The following is a 19,744-nucleotide window of genomic DNA, read 5'->3' on the forward strand; positions in this document are numbered from 1 at the left end:
TTGTCTAATATTTATAAGAATTATATAAACTGAATTGCAAAGTTAAAATTATTTATTTAAAGTATATAAGTGAGCTTTCAAACTTGAGCCAGAATTAAGATTAAAATCTGAATTATTTTTTATATACAAAAAAAATTTAAAAAAAAACTTATTTTGAAATAAAGAAATTTTTTTCCAAAAGCAATTGTTTTGTCAACACAAGCAGAAAGTTTTTTGAATCATTCAATTCGGATGCTTAGTTCTCTCAAAAACTGCCATTCCTTGTACATTTAGCTCTGTATTTACGAAATGGCTGGACCCGCCTTTGTCAAAAACTAATCAGCTATCTCCCTATCAATGCGAATATTTTTATATAACCTTTATTACATGTGGATGGGGGGGTAAAATGGATCAACTGATCACTTGCTCTAGCAAAGTTGTAAACAATTAAAAATAGTATATAAAAAGTGAATTAAGATAAAATAAGCAATTTTAAAAAAGTTAAATTAATTAAATAGCTATTCCATGACTGGTGATGAATATATATGACGAAATACCAGACCAAGGTTATATACAGTGTTATATCTGCAAGAAATGAACCCATGAAAATTAAATTTTGCATTAGTTGAATAATGTAGCTATTATTTCTTAAAATCCTTTTAAAATTAAAAGTAAGGCATTGGACCTATTTGCCCCTTGGCCGTTCCAATTTATCCTGACTATAGGGTTAAAAGGACCATATGGCAAATTTAAATTAATAGTTAAAAGAACTCCATACTTATAGAATGAGGCTCAACTAAAACATAAATTCACAACTTATTTTAACCAGAAAATACAATAAAAGTTCAATTATCCATTATACATTAAGTATCAAAATTAAAACAATAATTACTACATTTAAAAAATGGAAAAGGATTATATTTTTTACAGAAAAGTCCGTTAATTGTATTGAAGTATAGTGAATATCAGAGTTCTATTTATCGATTTTAATAGAATAGGAAACAGTATAATCAATGGTTTTTTTATAAAAAAAATATATAGACTACACTGATGATGCTCATCCACATACTACGTGTCTTGCTATCTTGATGAACACGGTGAATAATTTCAATAAAATTATATCTTAACTTGATTTGAATACAGTATTAATGAGCTTATCTTCCGGAAACGTCGCTATATTTCATATCTAAGAGATTTGTGAAAGTTGTCACTTATCTGTAATTAGATGGTATACGAAGTATATGGAACTGATTTTCAAATCTATAGTCAACTTTAGTTCAGTTGAAATAATTTATGTAATATAGGTACAAGTTTTCTGGCAACGTTAATGTAAATGTTTAATCAAATTTAATCAAAATCATTTATAGTACCGATTATTGAAATTATTATATTCTTTCACATTAATACGATTACTTACCATCGCCTTCAGCCCACCACCCAAGCGTTCTGCAGCTTTCGCATCAAAATTACTCCATTAAAATTTTGCAGCTAATACATACACTGGCATAGTAACAATCCAATGTTCCAATTAGGGAATATCTAATTATTATATATGTTTGTTAATATAATGTATATATTACTATCTCTTTACTAATGCATAGAATCAATTGGTTCTTTTCACACACATACCTGTCTGTATGTGATTTAATTATTAATTATGCATTTAATGTGAAATATAAAAAAAAAATTCTATTAATCTAATAATAATCTCATTATCATAGTAGACCATTTGACTTAAATGATTTTTCGGCTTATTAAATTTTCAGAATACTACATACAGTTTCTAAAAAACTAATATGCAGATTTACTCCTTTTAATGTATTCTTCGAATATCATTTTTTTAAGTTAGACTCAACAGTTTTTTAAATAACCTCTAGAAAAGCTTACATGTAAGAAGAAAACCTAAACCTTTATACTGGCGAGGTCTAAACAACAAGAAACTATTAAAATATATTTTTAGAATAAGCAATATTACAAATAATAAATCAAATTAATAGTAATTAAAACTGAAGATGAATTCTTCTACAAAGTTCCATACGAAGGTTGTATCCAGCATGGTCTTTATAAAAAATGTGATCATAAATTATGTAATTCAAACAGAAGTTGTATTTACTTTATTTGTAATAATTGTATTTTACTATAGAATAAGTCTGATAATGATAAATTAAACAAAAAAACCTACCAAAGCAAGATTTATGACAGTAGTAAGAGTTGATAATATCTCTTGTTTATTATGTTTCAAAATACATATTTAGATTATGATTTATAATTTTATTGTTTAACCTAATAATTAAACTGCAACGCAATGATTAAATAATGTAGCTAGTATTCTATAAAACCTCTTTAAAATTAAATATAAAATAGTTGATCTTTTTTTTCCCCAAACAATATAGTTCCACAACGATAAATTATCTGGGATTTTACTGAACATAGTTAAATAGTTGTTCGTTTGATATGTGTTATTTATTTTGATATAGTTGGCTTGTTTTTAACAGTATAATTACACAAGTTTGAATTGTACCTTTGTGCCCCGCCCTACTCTATTTTTGGGTCAATTCCTCCGTGAAAAAGATCAATGTTATGGCAAGGTTATGTTACGTGCAGTTTTCATACAAAATGTTACTAAAAACGCCATATATTTGCTGTGCGATCAGGTGCTTTACACATAAAACGCAACTTCTCTTATATGTTATAAAAATCAAGCCATATCTCAGAGATACAGTTATGATAGCATAGTTTGTTTTTGACATTTGTGCGTTTTTTAGGTTTGGTTTTCTATTTATAACAACTGACTGCGTAGCAACCAGATAGGATTTTGACAGTTTTTAGTATCACTTTATATGAAAACTGCTACATAACACAGCTAAGCATAATATTTGCCTATTGTACGGCAGAATCACCTCTTAATACCATTAATTAACTTTCCGTAGGGCAAGTTATAGTAATCGCAAAATAATCGAAAATGAAAATTTTTATATATCTTTACGTTTCAAAACCTTCTGAACATTTTGGCATACCTTAGAAAAAATGGATGTATGTGTGTGTGTGTATGTATGTGCGGATACAAATTTTCGTCGACGATTTCGGGAACACGGATCAACCGATTTGAATAATTCAAAAAACATTCGATTCGTATTGATAAGTAGACGTGCTGATTAGTTTTTGGCGAAGGCAGGTCTAGCCATTCTGAAGATACGGGGCAAAAAGTGCCGAAAATGGTAACTCAGTTTTTATGAGAACGGAGCGTCCGATTTGAATAATTCAAAAAGCATTTTATTTGTATTGACTAAATGAAGAACTTTTCAAGAATTTTTGGAAAGGCAGGTGCAACGACTTTGAAGATATGGAGGAAAAAGTAAAAAAATGACCGATTTGGCGGTCAAAAAGGAACATTAGACATATGCACATCAAATTATCAGATATTTTATAGAGATTTTAACAATAAGTATAAAATTTTTAACTTCCCGTAGGGCAAGTTATAGTAATCGCAAAAAAATCGAAAATGAAAATTTTTGCATTTCTCGACGTTTCAAAGGTTTCTGAATATTTTTGTATACCTTAAAAAAAATGGATGTATGTGTATGTGTGTGCGTGTATGTATGTGTGTGCGGATACAAATTTTCGTCGACGATTTCGGCAACACGGATCAACCGATTTGAATAATTCAAAAAACATTCGATTCGTATTGATAAGGAGACGTGCTGATTAGTTTTTGGCAAAGGCAGGTGTAGCCGTTCCGAAGATACGGGGCAAAAAGTGCCGAAAACGTTTACTCAGTTTTTAAGAGAACGGAGATTCCGATTTTAATAATTCAAAAAACATTTTACTTGTATTGACAAGATGAAAAATTGATCAAATTTTCATGAGGGCAGGTCCAGCGGTTTCGGAGATCTAACGAAAAAAGTAAAAAAATGCCATTTGGCGGTCAAAAATGATCATTAGACATATGCACATCAAATTATCAGATATTTTATATAGATTTTAGCAATAAGTATAAATTTTGTTTACATTTCTATGGGTTCCGTACCAATGTTTATCCGTTAGACAGCGACGCGCCGCTGTCTAAAGCATAAGCATTGGTACGGAACCCATAGGAATGTTAACAAATTGTATACTTATTGTTAAAATCTCTATAAAATATCTGATAATTTTATGAGCATATGTCTAATGATCATTTTTGACCGCCAAATGGCTCATTTTTTTACTTTTTCCTCCATATCTCCGAATCCGCTAGACCTACCTTCATGAAAATTTTATCGATTCTTCATCTTGTCAATACAAGTGAAATGTTTTTTGAATTATTCAAATCGGACGCTCCGTTCTCTCAAAAACTGAGCTACCGTTTTCGGCACTTTTTGCCCCGTATCTTTGGAACGGCTAGACCTGCCTTCGCCAAAAACTAATCAGCACGTCTCCTTATCAATACGAATTGAATGTTTTTTGAATTATTCAAATCGGTTGACCCGTGTTCCCGAAATCGTCGACGAAAATTTGTATCCGCACATACATACACACACATACATACATACACACACACACACACACACATACACACACACACACATACACACACACACACTCACACACACATACATCCATTTTTTCTAAGGTATGCCAAAATGTTCAGAAACCTCTGAAACGTAAAGATATATAAAAAATTTCATTTTCGATTTTTTTGCGATTACTATAACTTGCCCTACGGGAAGTTAAAAAGTTCAGAATTTCCAAAATATGTCAAAATATAGAAAACATTTTTTTTTTCAAAAAAAAATTTTTTTTAAAAAAGTAATTTTTTGTCAAATTTATAGTTTCTTAGAAATCTAATTTTTTCGAAGTAAATTTTTTTCAAAAATATTAATCGTTTTTAAAAAAATAATAATTTTTGGTACGGGAAGTTCCAGCAATTTGCCTTAAGGCACGATGTCTTAATTGCCTTAAGACAGAATTCCACTTACAGCTAGTTTCAATCATATTCTTAGACATGGATAAGTCAGCAAAATCATTTTCTTTCCCGAATCTAATTTTCTTTCCCAAATGGCATTTCAATCAGAAAAGTTTTAATTAAATTTGTTTACACATATTTTAATAAGGACTTAAAAACCTTTAAATCCTAGATTATTCGAATTCGAATCTCATTCGGTTTCATCGAATGGTATCTATGATCGAAACATTGCCAATCGTAACTAACGAGATTAATTCGCGTCCCACGTCCCACAGTAGTCCGACAGTTCCACTTACAAAGTCTTTATGCAACATCGGAGTGATCCAATGCGGAACGGTTGTCAGTGCAATATGTCTGACTGGCATCACGCATGGCGGGGCCCGAATGACACGTAATAAATTAACGCTGGCTCAAGTTCGTCACTAATTTGGGATGTTTCTGGGTCCCCGGACTTTGTACCTTCTCGTCGTACATGGTAAAAATAAAATGTTTTCGAATAGGCCGAGAGCTGAATAGAAGGTTATTCTATTAAAAAAGGCTCGCCCGTAGGTAAGCGATTAAGAGCGACGAGACTTGTTTCAGAGGTCCCGGGTTTGATACCCACTTCGAGCAGCCTGTTGTCAGGCAACAGTGACAACGATTTTCACTTGGAAATATAAATAGCAATATGTTTCCAAGTTAAAACAGCCCTCACCCGGCATTGTTGAACCATATTTGCCCTATTACAGAGATTGTAATAAAAATTTATCATACAGAGATGTGACAACTGTTTGGGTTGCCATCTGTAATAAAACAAACGTAGTTTGTAATATATTAATTACAACAGCTCATAGAACACATAAGTTCTGATCGCTGTTCAAATAAAAGTATAAAAAAATATATTATAATAAAGCTGGATAAAAAATTACTGATCGGGCGTTACATCAATAAAAATATGTATGAATGTTTTAAAAAAATTTTAACTTCCCGTAGGGCAAGTTATAGTAATCGCAAAAAAATCGAAAATGAAAATTTTTATATATCTTTAAGTTTCAAACCTTCTGAACATTTTGACATACATTAGAAAAAATGGATGTATGTGTATGTGTGTATGTGTGTGTGTGCGTATGTGTGTGTGTGTGCGTTTGTGTATGTGTATGTGTGTGTGTTCGGATACAAATTTTTGTCGACCATTTTGGGGATGAAGCGATTTGAATAATTTAAAAAACATTCGATTCATATTGATAAGCAGACGTGCTGATTAGTTTTTGGCCTAGGAAGGTCTAGCCGTTCCGAAGATATGGGGCAAAAAGTGCCAAAAACGGTAACTCAGTTTTTAAGAGAACGGAGCGTCCGATTTGAATAATTCAAAAAACATTTTACTTGTAAAATAATAATGAAGAACTGAACAAGATCAAATTTTCATGAAGGTAGGTCTAACGGTTTCGGAGATCTAGTAAAAAAAGTAAAAAAAATGCCATTTGGCGGTCAAAATTGATTATTAGATATGTGCACATCAAATTATCAGATATTTTATAGAGATTTTAACAATAAGTATAAATTTTGTTTACATTCCTATGGAATCCGTACCAATGTTTAACTGTTAGACGGCGATGTCATTTTAAATGTCAAAATCATTTTATCTATAAAATGCATACAAAATGACATACTGAGATACTGAATAGACAGTTCATAAATAAATCGTTTGGTTCTTTTTCGGATATAAGGCACATAAGGCATGAACTCAAAGGAAACAAATCATACATCGCAATCAACCTTCGCCGGGCTCAAAATGGAAAAAGTGGGTTTTCAATAAATTCAAGTTCTGATTCTCATCATTTGATCTGTTTTAGAAGTAGTTAAGTAAAAGTTAAAATCCAATCACTTTTGACAGGTTTCTCAAATGTATTCAGATATCTGTCTAGTATAATTTCTGAGTGTGAATAATAAAACTATGTATGTATGTTGTATGTGCAATGCGTAATAATGCGTAAGTGTGCGTATAACAGAAGTCCACGGTACGAAGTCCAAAGTCTCATTCGAAAACTTGTGCCAATGTGTGCGAGGGAATCGCGTTTGTTGTTTTGTTCGTGTTTGTGGTCGCATGTGTTTGGCTGCATATGGTGCAGTTTGGCTCTCGAACTTATATAAAATCCTGAGGACAATGTAGGAAATTTTCGCCGTTTTTCATTAAATAATATTGTTTTTTGGGCTATTCCAACTTTTGTATCTATATTCTGCACTCTTTATATATAGCTACATATAGTTGAGTTTTCTAAATGTATTGTAGTATAAAACTAAATTTAGAAATTAATATACAAATTCAGTTGTTATTTCTTCAAACTTTTGTTAATTTACTTTAAGAGAAAATAGATTGAAATATCAAATAGGGTAGGGCGTGGCACAAAAGTCCAATTTGACTTTGAGCAATTATATTGTGAAAACCACACTAATTATATCACAACAAATAGCACATATCAAACAAAAAAATAACTGAATAAAAATATATTCAATATATAATATTCAGTGAAACTTCCAGCTAATTCATTATTGTAGAAATGTACTTGATCTTTTTAACAATGTTTTATTTTTAATTTTAAAGAAATTTTAAAAACAATAGCTGCATTGTTCAATAAATGCAAAATATAAATTTCATTGGTATATTTTTCACAGAGGTAACTATAGTATATATATATATCCTCGTTCTGGTATTTCGTCAAAAATATTCATCAGCAGAGCTTGAATAACTATTTATTAAATTTATCTCTTGTAAAATTGCATTTTACCTCACTTAAGGGTTAGCTTAATTCACTTTTTACCCCATCTACCCCATCTACAAGTTAGCTTCTATAAGTTTATATAAAAAAGGACAGTTAAATCTAATTTAAAATTAGTAATACATCTTATAAAACAATTAAATATCGTGTAGGTACTTAATTATTATTTTAACTTTTTACCCCATCTACAAGTAAGCTTCTATAAGTTTATATAAGAAGGACAGTTAAATCTAACTTAAAATTAATAATACATCTTATAAAACAATTAAATAACGTGTAGGTACTTAATTATTATTTTAAGGTCTCTTAAACTAGAGTGCTCACAACCAAAATAACTAACAACGAAATAAAATACTTTTGTTATGAATTTTCAAACATTGTCGTTTATCTCCCGATAGCAACGTTGTAAGAATCTACTAGATGATGGATGGATATACATCTTATTTCCTCTAATTTCAAATATAATTTTTTTTAAGTTTACTTGTTTTTGAGATATCGGTGGTGGACCATTTTGCCCGCGGACCTTTAAGCCTCGTTCTACTCTACTGACACCATGTGAAACATTACTTTTATATGTGTAATATTAGAATCTGCTTGGACGATCCTGTGGATTAGTAGTTGCAACTATGGGTTTCCAATCAGAGGTTCCAGGTTCGATACTCCCCTCGAAGTGCATGATGTCAAGCAGTAGTGACATCGGTTTTAACTTTGAAATATAGATAGCAATATGTTTATAATGAAAACTAGCTGTAAGTGGAATTCTGTCTTAAGGCAATTAGGGCATCGTGCCTTAAGGCAAATTGCTGGAACTTCCCGTACCAAAAATTATTATTTTTTCAAAAACGAATAACATTTTTGAAAAAAATTTACTTCGAAAAAAATAGATTTTTGAGAAACTATAAATTTGACAAAAAATTACTTTTTTTTAAAAAAAAATTTTTATTTGAAAAAAAAAATTTTTTTTTGAGAAAAAAAATTTTTTTTTAAAACAATAAAATTTTTTGAAAAAAAATGTTTTCTTCATTTTGACATATTTTGGAAATTCTGAACTTTTTTTCAAAGCAATCGCACTGCTTGAACTGCATAGAGACGAAATGTCAAAGCTCGCAAGTGCCGCGCCGCCGTCTAACGCATAAGCATTGGTACGGAACCCATAGAAATGTAAAAAAAATTTATACTTATTGTTAAAATCTCTATAAAATATCTGATAATTTGATGTGCATATGTCTAATGATCATTTTTAACCGCCGAATGGCATTTTTTTTTACTTTTTTCATTAGATCTCCTAAACCGCTAGACCTGCCTTCATGAAAATTTGATCAAATCTACATCTTGTCAATACAAGTAAAATATTTTTTGAATTTTTCAAATCGGACGCTCCGTTCTCTTAAAAACTGAGTTACCGTTTTCGGCACTTTTTGCCCCGTATCTTCGGAACGGCTAGACCTGCCTTCGCCAAAAACTAATCAGCACGTCTCCTTATCAATACGAATCGAATGTTTTTTGAATTATTCAGATCGGTTGATCCGTGTTCCCGAAATCGTCGACGAAAATTTGTATCCGAACACACACACACACATACATCAATTTTTTCTAAGGTATGCCAAAATGTTCAGAAGGTTTTGAAACGTAAAGATATATATATATATATATATATATATATAATTTTCATTTTCGATTTTTGGCGATTACTATAAGTTGCCCTACGGAAAGTTAATGAAAGAGATGATTAGTGTAATTACCTGATAGAAAAGTTCGAATCTGCTTTGTTTGGATCTAAAAATGCGATAAAATAAATATAATATAACTGTAAATTATATCATAAACTAAAGTAAAAGACTGAAATCTCGTATAATATTTTTAGAGATTTTTAAATAAATTCTTTTTGGAATAGACAATCGTTTATATTCTTTCGGTTGTCTGGTCGTTTAAGAACAAGAATTTAGCATTGGAATTATATTATTGTATGCTGTGAATTAGGGTGTTTCTATTATATTATTAAATTCCTGAAGGAGAAGTTTGTTTTCGCGAAAAAATCCGATTGGATTTAAATTTGGAAAAAGTATGTGTGTGTATGTATGTTTGGGTTTGTCGATTTTTTATTTAGCATCCGTACGTTCTGTGGTGTTTCATATGTAGCTACTCATTACAGTTGAATGTATCAAGACAAATACATTTTCAGAATCCGGAAGGGATGAAGCTGTTGAATATTTTATATAAATAGCTAATTCAAATTCTTGTTGAAAAAGTCGATTATATACATGTATCGGGAAGTTCATGCAACTTATCTTAATGCAAAATGCTACTTACAACTAGTTCAACATATGTTTTCTATATCACACACCAGAAAATACTGTTGTGTACGTAGCAAAATTTTCGAAATGTATAATTAAAAATTTCTTCATTATAAACAAAACATGTTAATTATTAAAAGTATTGAACTATAAAGAATTTAGAATTGCTCATATTAATCACTGGTAAATTAATAAGTGATTCAATTGTTTATTTAATGCTTGTTTTCAGAAATAAATCTTTGTATCTATATAACTCCAGCAGCTTGATTATTTTTGATATGAACAAAAATGTATGCACATGCCCTTTTTGAATCTAAAATTTAAATTTTGTCGTACCTACGGGTAGAGAAGTTCCACTGACATTCAATTACATTATATTTAATAATTTACTTTAGTTTGTAACTGCAATTCAATTATACGAGTCGCTCGCTGTGCACACAGTTTGAAACATATTGAGTTTCCTGTAGTCGATACAGGAAAAGCACCGAAGGATTACATTCAAAATAGATTATTTAATAATAATGTTTTATTTGAACTTATGTAGAGTTTCAGTAGTATGTAGGGTACGGCGGGATACAAAGGTCCAATTTGACTTTGAGCAATCATATTGTAGAAACCAAACCCATTATATCACAACAAATAACACATATCACACGAAAACTGACAATGTTCAGTAAAACTTCCAGCTTCTTCATTATTGTAGAAATATGTTTTTTGCTGTTTTGAAAAAAATTGTATTCTGGTTCTTTTTATCCCAAGTGCGGGCTAATTGGGATAGCCAGGTGGCAAACAGGTCCAATTTTAATCCTAAATGGATTTTAAAAAATATTTTTATGAAATAATAATTACAACCAATGTAAAATATGACTGCATTTCATGACTGCATTTTTTACAGTGATAACACTGGATATACTATTTCGCCAGAAGTATTCATCAGCAGAATTGAAATAACTATTTATTTAAATCATCTCTTCTAAAATTGCTTCATTTAAAGTAAGATATTTAAAACTATCTTACTTTTTTATTTGTTATTCTTTACACCTTTTCCAGGGTAAGGTTTCAGTTGGTTCTTTCTAACCCAGCCAAAAAAATCAAAATTTTCAAACATTTTCTTTTATCTCCCAATAGAAACGTCGTGAAAATAAAAGTGATAGTTGGTTATACATCTTTTTCTCTCTACTTTCAAATATTGTTGTTGATTTTTTTAACTTTACTGGTTTTTGAGATATCGGTGGCAGACCTTTTTACCCGTGGACCTTTAAGCCTCGATTTATTCTGTAGATACTTGTATTTTTTGGAATTTCCATAACTTGACAAAATGCATCATGTATAAAATTCGAATATAACCTGTAATAAAATTCTTTCATAAAAAAATATTTGTTTGTTATGTCCTGAAGATTATTTTGAATTGCAAATACCGATAAAGCAATTATTTTTGACCCCTTATTTTTCAATGGCACAATTTGAAATGAGATTTAAATGGAAGTCGAAATTGGAAATAACTATCTTCTTACAGAATCGGAGCTGGACCGAAAAATGTCGCACTTATACCTAACATTACAAAATCCAATCTAAAAAAAATTCATTTAACTTGACAAGATATAGTGTAATGTTATTATGCCTTGTCATTAGTTAATTAGGAATTCCTACAATGAAATATGACATAGGATAATATATGATAGATGTCGAAACGTACAATTTTGTTTTGATGCAGTTTCAAATTAGTTTTGAATCAAGATTTTCAAATTTATACTTTGTACATTAAATTTCGACAGATCAGGAGAATTATCTACGACATACAAAATATAATAACAAATTATTCTTATAGGTCGTAAATATCAAGAGAAAGCGGAAAAATAACTAGATAATAAAAATTGCAAGTGGTGCTAGGCATCGTGCCTTAAGACGTATTGCTGGAACTTTTGGTACTACAATTTAAATTGGGTAATTTGGTAATACAATTTCTAAAAGCTTTATTTTTCTGAAATTTTTGAAAATCTTAGTCTTTTGTGGGAATTTGGATTTTTTTTTTTTGAAAATTTTGCAAGAACTTTTATTTTTGATTTTTTCACGATTACTATAACTTACCCTATAGAAAGTTAAAAATGAAGGTGATAGACGATTTAGAAGGCTAAAATTATAATCAATTGCAAAAAGGGCGATGGGCAAAAGCGTAGAACACGAACGTAGAGATTTGTTTCGGAATTTCAGCATTGTATTCAGACAGTATTGCTATTATTGCACATCGTGTATATTGAACATTTAGCAGCACATTATTAAGATAAAGGGTTTATTTATAAATACCATCTCATCCGAATGCATTGGCAATGCGTTCGCAAAGCAATCAGCTACGTGACCGTCGCGGGCTACTAGCTAATCGCATTTGGCCTGCAACTCCTCTCCGAAAATACGAACGGATTATGCGTCCAAATTTGCATCTAAATATATTCGTTTCGGCATTAGACTTTGGCCCTTTGCATAAAGGGTATATCACACTAAAAAATTAATTTACGGAAAGCAAGTAGGGAGGCTAGGAGCTTGCGTTTTTAAAAATTATTATATGTTCAGTCAAGTGAAAATAACTCCATAACTAGTATTCATTATTAGACTATTGATCAAGTTCTAGAAAAGTCTGTTACCCCTTGTTCGGGGCTAATTGTAACATCTACCGGAGCAAGCAGTAACGACAATAATACCTCACATCATTTATTTTTGGTTAAAGCATTTCTCCTTTAACGCATCCTACATGAGCCCACAACTTACAAATGATACACTCTACCTAGTCTACTTTATTTATGTGCAATATTCACCACAAACCAGAAAATACTACTATTCTCATTCAGTTTCTGAATTTGAATATCATTTTTTTAGTTTCTGTCCACTTCGATTATATTTTTGTTGATTTACCTTTGGCTTTTCCCTTCGCCATTCATTTAACCTTTTCTTCACTTATATCAACTTTTTCTGTTTTTTCTTAATCTTTTCCTCATATTCCATTTGTAAAACTTCTTTTCGAGACGTATCCAACAATACTGTTTTTTTTTTGACGTCTGCTAATTGTATTAGTTTTTCTTGGTACCACCTTTGTCCACCAAGAAAGTGGTCTAATCTTTGATGGCGTCTAACATTTGATGATTTTTTTGTAGATTAGAAGAATTCGGAGTTGGTTCATTCACAATTTAGATTTGATCTATAATTTCCGATAAGAAACAAAAACAATTATTTAGATTATACTGTTTTTTTTTTGACGTCTGCTAATTGTATTAGTTTTTCTTGGTACCACCTTTGTCCACCAAGAAAGTGGTCTAATCTTTGATGGCGTCTAACATTTGATGATTTTTTTGTAGATTAGAAGAATTCGGAGTTGGTTCATTCACAATTTAGATTTGATCTATAATTTCCGATAAGAAACAAAAACAATTATTTAGATTATAACTTGGGGCATATTGTAACATGTTACAACTGCACGAAAATGAAAAACATGCATACTTATCTTTTTGATCATGGCGTATCCTTTCTTTTTGACCACGCCATTGGTAAAATTTAGTAAATCTATTTTCGGATATATTTTATATGTTGTCTTGCTTTGCTTAAGATAATTTGTTTCAAAATTTGTCAAATATATAAGTATTTAACAAAATTATACTAGACGACATCATATGAAGATGCCCAGGACTTCTTTGTTATAGCACTCTTATCGTACTTCCAGCGATTTGTAAGGTACTATTAATAAAATAAACTTGGCCGAGAGTAGGCCTAGAAATCTATTGATTAGTGTAATCGAAATCTATCGATTACCCGTCATTTTTGAGTCGTGTGTAAAGATCTCTAGACATTTAGGTGTGCAAAATGTTGTGTTGTGCCCACATATGCGAGTTTCTATTTACGGCGCGGTGCTATCTGGCCGGATGAAACCGGTCTTATTGCAATTAACGCGAAAACAGAATCATAGCGTCATATTGAAAATCGAATTGCTAAATGTCAGATTCCCGATCAGAGTTAGAGGTACATTAAACGGAAAGTTTCATTCTCTGATACATTTGTTTCTCATAGTAAATATTTGAACTATACTGTCTAAATAACTGACTGCAAAAATTGTACAAATATACACAATTAATAGCATCAAATGGAATTATACATTTTTAACTACACGTATATATTAAATATATAAGTGTGTATTATGTAGTGAAAATACGGAGAAAATTTTGTGGTCTTATTTAAAATTTCGCTGATTTTAGTAACGTTTCTGCGGCTGTATAACATGCAGATATCAATCCTGCCAGATGTTGAGCGTCATTGTCACAGCCTTCTTGCAGTAATCAGTTCAAACGTGTATCGTATCTTCAGAAATTTATTTCCAGGATGGTTTTCTCATGTTTTTAGTACACTTAATTTATTGTCATTTGCATTTATTCCTATTAAAATTAAAAACCCTATGCTAGTACTAGTGTTCTATATTAATTGCAATGATCAGATGTTTGAGGAAATTTTGATCCATTTTTTATTTTTGTTCACTTTCTGACAAAATTACCTATGCAATGGACAAATTGACAGAGTACTATTTTGTACAGTTCATTCGATGCCAAGAAAAAAGAAAATTGAAAACTGTCAAAGGTGGTTGTCATTAAACTTCTACCTTAACTACTTCTAAAAACAGACCAAAGGATCCATTGGTAAAGAGAAACGCACTGAGCCCGGCAAAACGGTGGTTACGGTGTGTTGCTTGTTCCTTTTGGGCTGATGCGTCATCTGATGATATCCTAAATAGGATCAAACTATTTATTTGTGAACTATTTTCTTAAATGTTGGTATTTCAGTATTTCCTTACGTTATATGCCATCTTGTCCGTACTATATGGACAAAATGGTTTTTGTAATTTGTTGAAGTTGAAATTAATATTTTTTTGGTGTATGTGTGTGTGTATGTGAATACAGAAACATTATTTCCACAAGCATATGATGGTAAATTCTAATATTCAAGTTCTAAGCTCCTCGAGTATTAGACATTATCCTTGTAATAACGCGATTTAATTGTATCAATAGCTTACAAAGCCGGCTGGCCGGCAAAACTGGCGTTGTTCTGGAGGATTACCAACTAGTTATGATAAATGCGGCTGTAATATGAAATGGATTAATGTAATGCAACTTAAGTAAACCGTGTCACTAAATGGGATTAAATGTACAACCGGTCACATTTTCATATTTTCATATGTTCCTGAACCTGCATGTACATAAACAATAAGAATTCCTTCCATTTCCAATCACTATCCGCGCGTTCAATATAATACAAGGTTGTTCAGTACTATTTTGCATCGTATCGGCCTTGCATTGATAAACATGAATTATAGAATAAGCATGTGCAGCACTTTAATTACAATAGACATTGTCTGCTGGTATTTAAATGACTGCTTATGAAATCATCATATTATTCTTATTGTATGTTCCTGAAATAAGGTCCATTATTTAAAGAGATTTTATATAAACTATTGGGTCCTTTGGTGTGCAATTTTTTTTTAACCTATGCAAAAATTTTCCATTTAGATTTTTGGACGATTACAATAACTTACCCTACGGGAAGTTAATAAAAAATGCTAATACCTGGTTAATTTCTAAATTCTATGATATGTCGTCATTACTTGTCACAAGGTTTATTTGAATACCGCATGGTATATATGTATATATATATATATATATATATATATATATATATATATATATATTATTGGATGAAATTATTTCTATTCGAAGTCATTGACCATTTATCATTTTCAATACAAATAAAGACATATTATTATCAAAGGCCGCGTGTTGTGAAAGGCGATACGTATTTCTTAATATGGCATGTTTTGTAATTAATACTGGGATTTCACATGAATTCTATGTAACCACGATATTCCCGAACTTATAACAGGTAAATTTATGATATTAATGCTTAAACGCATATTCTGCAATATACCAGAATCTATATTATATATTACGTAGATTCTAATTAAGATGCGAATTGAAATAGATCCAAATAGAAGTTATAGAAGAAATTCCAATATCATTTGAATCAAATCAGATATTATTATTGTTACTGATTTTAATTGAGTTTAACTTTCAATATTCAGTATTCCAGTAAAGGTCCCAATACCTACTAGTACTTTTTTATATTTATTTAAAATTCTTGAAATGCTGTGATATTTCAATTATTAAGTAGGGGAAGGGGTAAAAGTAGAAATTAAGTGCGGGCAAAATGGCATAGTAATTTGTCATTTAATAATATTTATTTATATACTTATATTTTTACCAGTCTTAATAGTTTTTACTTATTTTTGAATCATTGTGTACTAGAAACATAGTATGTTATGTATTTTAATTGAGTAAGAACTATTATAACATATTTAATAAGAAAAAATGCAACCAATTACAAAATACATTCTGCTTATATAGTACGGATCAAATGACATGTAGGGTAACGACATACTGAGATGATAGTTGTTAAGAAGGCAGTTCACATATTATATAAATCGTTTGTTCTACTTTTGGACATTAGCATGAAGCATAAGCCCAAAGGGAACAAATCATACATTTTAACCAATCTTCGGCAGGCTCAGAATGGGAGAAGAGGGTTTTGCAGTTTTTAAGTTGAGAAAGCAGTTGAGTGTAAGTTAAAATTGATTTAAGTTCGAATTGGTCCTCGAATGTACTATCATGCAGTTCTTACGAAATAGCGAAATAGCCATTTTGTCCGTTGTATAAGCTTCATAATTGCAATAAAATTGATATAATAAATAGAAATAATCACAAATAACAAAGAAAAAGTCCCCAGAAAACATGACAAAACCATTTCAATGAACATTTGAAATCGCGATACATTTTTGAACTGATTACTGCGACACAACTGTGACAATGACGCTCAACATCTGACAGAATTTTATGGTTTTCTTCACGTTATACAGTCGCGGAGATGTTACTAAAACTAGCCTCATTTTTAAATAAGGCCACTTTGTCATTTTATCTATATATATACCATACCAAAGTAAAGTGAAATAAACGACAAAGTTTGATTATCCGTAACAAAAGTATTTTCTTTTGTTGTTAGTTTTTTTGGTTGTGAGAACTGTGGTTTAGTTTACGCGACCTTTATATAATTTTTTAGTATACTTTAATTATTCTATAAGTTAAATTGTAAATTTTAAGTTAGATTCAACGGGGTTTTGTATATAACCCCTGTAAGAGCTTGCATGTGGGTGGGGTAAACAGGACAAAAGGACCAACTGAACCTTTACCCTGACAAAGGTGTGAACAATAAAAATAGCAAATAAAAAAGTAAATTAAGTTAAAAGAAATTTAACAAGAGATAAATTATATAAAAAGTTATTCCAACTCTGCCGATGAATATTTCTGATGAAATACCAGATTAAGTTCATATATAGTGTTATATTTGTCAAAAATGTTCCCATTCTATTTATATTTTGCATTAGTTGAGTATTGTAGCTATTATTTGTAAAATCCTTTTGAAATTAAAAATAAGACATTGGATCTAATCTCCCCCTGGCTGCCCCATTTACCTTGCCTATGGGATAAAAAGAACCATGTGATAAATTTTTGAAAAATGCATTTCTACAAAGATGATTTAGCCGGGAGATTTACTGAACGTAATCGTCCAGTTGTTGTTTGATATGTATAATTTGTTGATGTGTTTTTGGTTTGGATTTAACAATATAATTGCTCAAATCAAACTGGAACTTTGTGCCCCGTTCTACTCTATAATCTTTATTAAAGTTGTGCCAATAATATAATATTAACTATCTAATTTACAAATAGCAATAGTTTTAAGCCATTTTTCTCAGGATTTCTATATCTCGATCTTTGTTTTTAGGCTTGGCAGTCGCGCGAGACGTCCCTGCACCCCTTGAAGGCCTTTAAGAACGGCGAAGCACCCGATCAGCAGAAGGCCGACCAGGGGCAGCAGACTGCACAGCAGAAGTCCGAACCGATGTCTCTTGATGTGAACACGGGCGGGTTCCGTGGCAGCGCCCGCAGCTTGCTCATCGACTTTTCGAGCGAATTGCCGCCGAAGAGATGCGGCGCGGAGTCTTTTGCTCACACTACATGGGTAAGTAAATTGGAGTTGTGAAACCAACATGACATATTAAAATACTAAACTAGTGGAACATCGCATCGTGCGTTAAGGGGGTATTCTAGTGTATTATTCAAATTTTTAAGAATATGGGTACGAGAAGGTTTTTGAAAATTTGAATTCTTTTTGGAGATATAGACATTTTACTGACTCGGTCACCATATTGGTTTGGCTTCACGCAAAACTTTAAATGCGTTTTTCTCAGAATAGACTTTTCATTACTGTTGACACGATTTCTCGAGTTTTAATTGACCAATTCACTTGAAATGTTCAAAGAGTCTTGTTTATAGACCTATCTATAGCCCGAACTAGGATTATTCCCAAATTCCAATTTTTACTATTTTTAAAAAAATCGAGGAACTCAAAGAACAGTAAAATAACACTTTTTTTAAACAGTCGCCAATTTGTAAAAAAACATTTTTTTCTTTCATCACTAGTTCGGGCGATTGCGACATCATTGTAAATTATTAATCTTTTTATTTTTTGCATTTCCGATGGCTAGGAGGGCTGAAATCATGTCAAGACTGAGGTGTCAATTTTTTGAGACCACCCACTTCAGCTGCCAGTTTTTACAATTTTCAACTTTTTTATTTTTGTTTTGTGTTTTAATAATATTAATAAACAAGTGGTAAAAAAATGAATAGTAAAAACATTCATTGCTTTCTTATACGACACTTTAAAAATGACCTAAAATTCATCGCTCTACACTAGAATACCCTCTTAAGGCAAATTGCTGAAGTTTTCCTTACGGCAATTTCATATTTTAAAAGTTAAGTTTTTTGAAGATTTTGAAAAAAAGATTTTTTGATAAATTTGAAATTATTTGAAAATTTTGTTTTTTCTTCAACATTTTTGTAAAATTCTGAAAACATTTGATATATTTTACATTTTTTTCAAAACGATAGCGCTGCGTAGCTGTTTTAGGGATCATATATCGAAGCACGTAAGCGCCACGTCTCAGTCTTGCGGTTAAATACTATAAATCTTAATACAGAACTCATAAAAATGTAAACAAAATATACTAATTATTAAAATCTCTATAAAATATTTGATAATTTGATGTAGGTACATAAGTCTAATGATCTTTTTTAAGCGCCAAATGGCATTTTATTCAACTTTTTTCTATTGGAGCTCCGAAAGCGCAGGACCTGCCTTCTCAAAAACCAATTTTTCAGTCCATCAATGCAAATATTCTATGAAATATTTAAATCGGACGCTCCATTCTCTCAAAAACTGAAATGCAATTTTTGGCACTTTTCCCCATATCTTGAAGCGACTGGACCTGCCTTTGTCAAATTACTAATCAGCACGTCTCCCCGTTAATACGAATCAATGTTTTATTAATTATTCAGATCGGTTGATCCGCGCTCTAAAATTGTAGACGCAAAGGGTATGGGCGCATTGCCATACAGAATCGGCCCCACCCTGGTATTTAAATAATTTATACGCCATTTTATAGGTCTATTTGATAAAAACCGATATACCAATTTTCAACTTTGTACCTCATCTTATGGCCGAGATATCATTGAAAATATGCCAAAGTGGCCCCTTCTTTCAAACTCACTTCTTGGCGTAACCATAAAAGATATCGAAAAAATTTTTACGTGATTCTACTCACATTGACTCAGACCACATTATGTAGAACAATC

At 31.0% G+C, this 19,744-nt stretch overlaps 1 protein-coding gene across 1 annotated transcript in view; it reads left to right on the forward strand.

Annotated features, from left to right (window-relative positions):
• The window catches only part of LOC113377168 (low density lipoprotein receptor adapter protein 1-B-like), a 250,074-nt gene that overhangs the window by 226,332 nt on the left and 3,998 nt on the right, over nucleotides 1-19,744 (forward strand). Inside the window, exon 5 of the mRNA XM_026617391.1 lies at nucleotides 17,835-18,071. Within this exon, the coding sequence (XP_026473176.1) occupies nucleotides 17,835-18,071 (237 nt within the window). The remainder of the gene's footprint in view (nucleotides 1-17,834; nucleotides 18,072-19,744) is intronic.

The sequence above is a fragment of the Ctenocephalides felis genome, unplaced genomic scaffold (assembly GCF_003426905.1).
Source record: "Ctenocephalides felis isolate EL2017-DRISC unplaced genomic scaffold, ASM342690v1 CF-g0.4_SCAFFOLD_01886, whole genome shotgun sequence".
Taxonomy (NCBI): domain Eukaryota; kingdom Metazoa; phylum Arthropoda; class Insecta; order Siphonaptera; family Pulicidae; genus Ctenocephalides; species Ctenocephalides felis.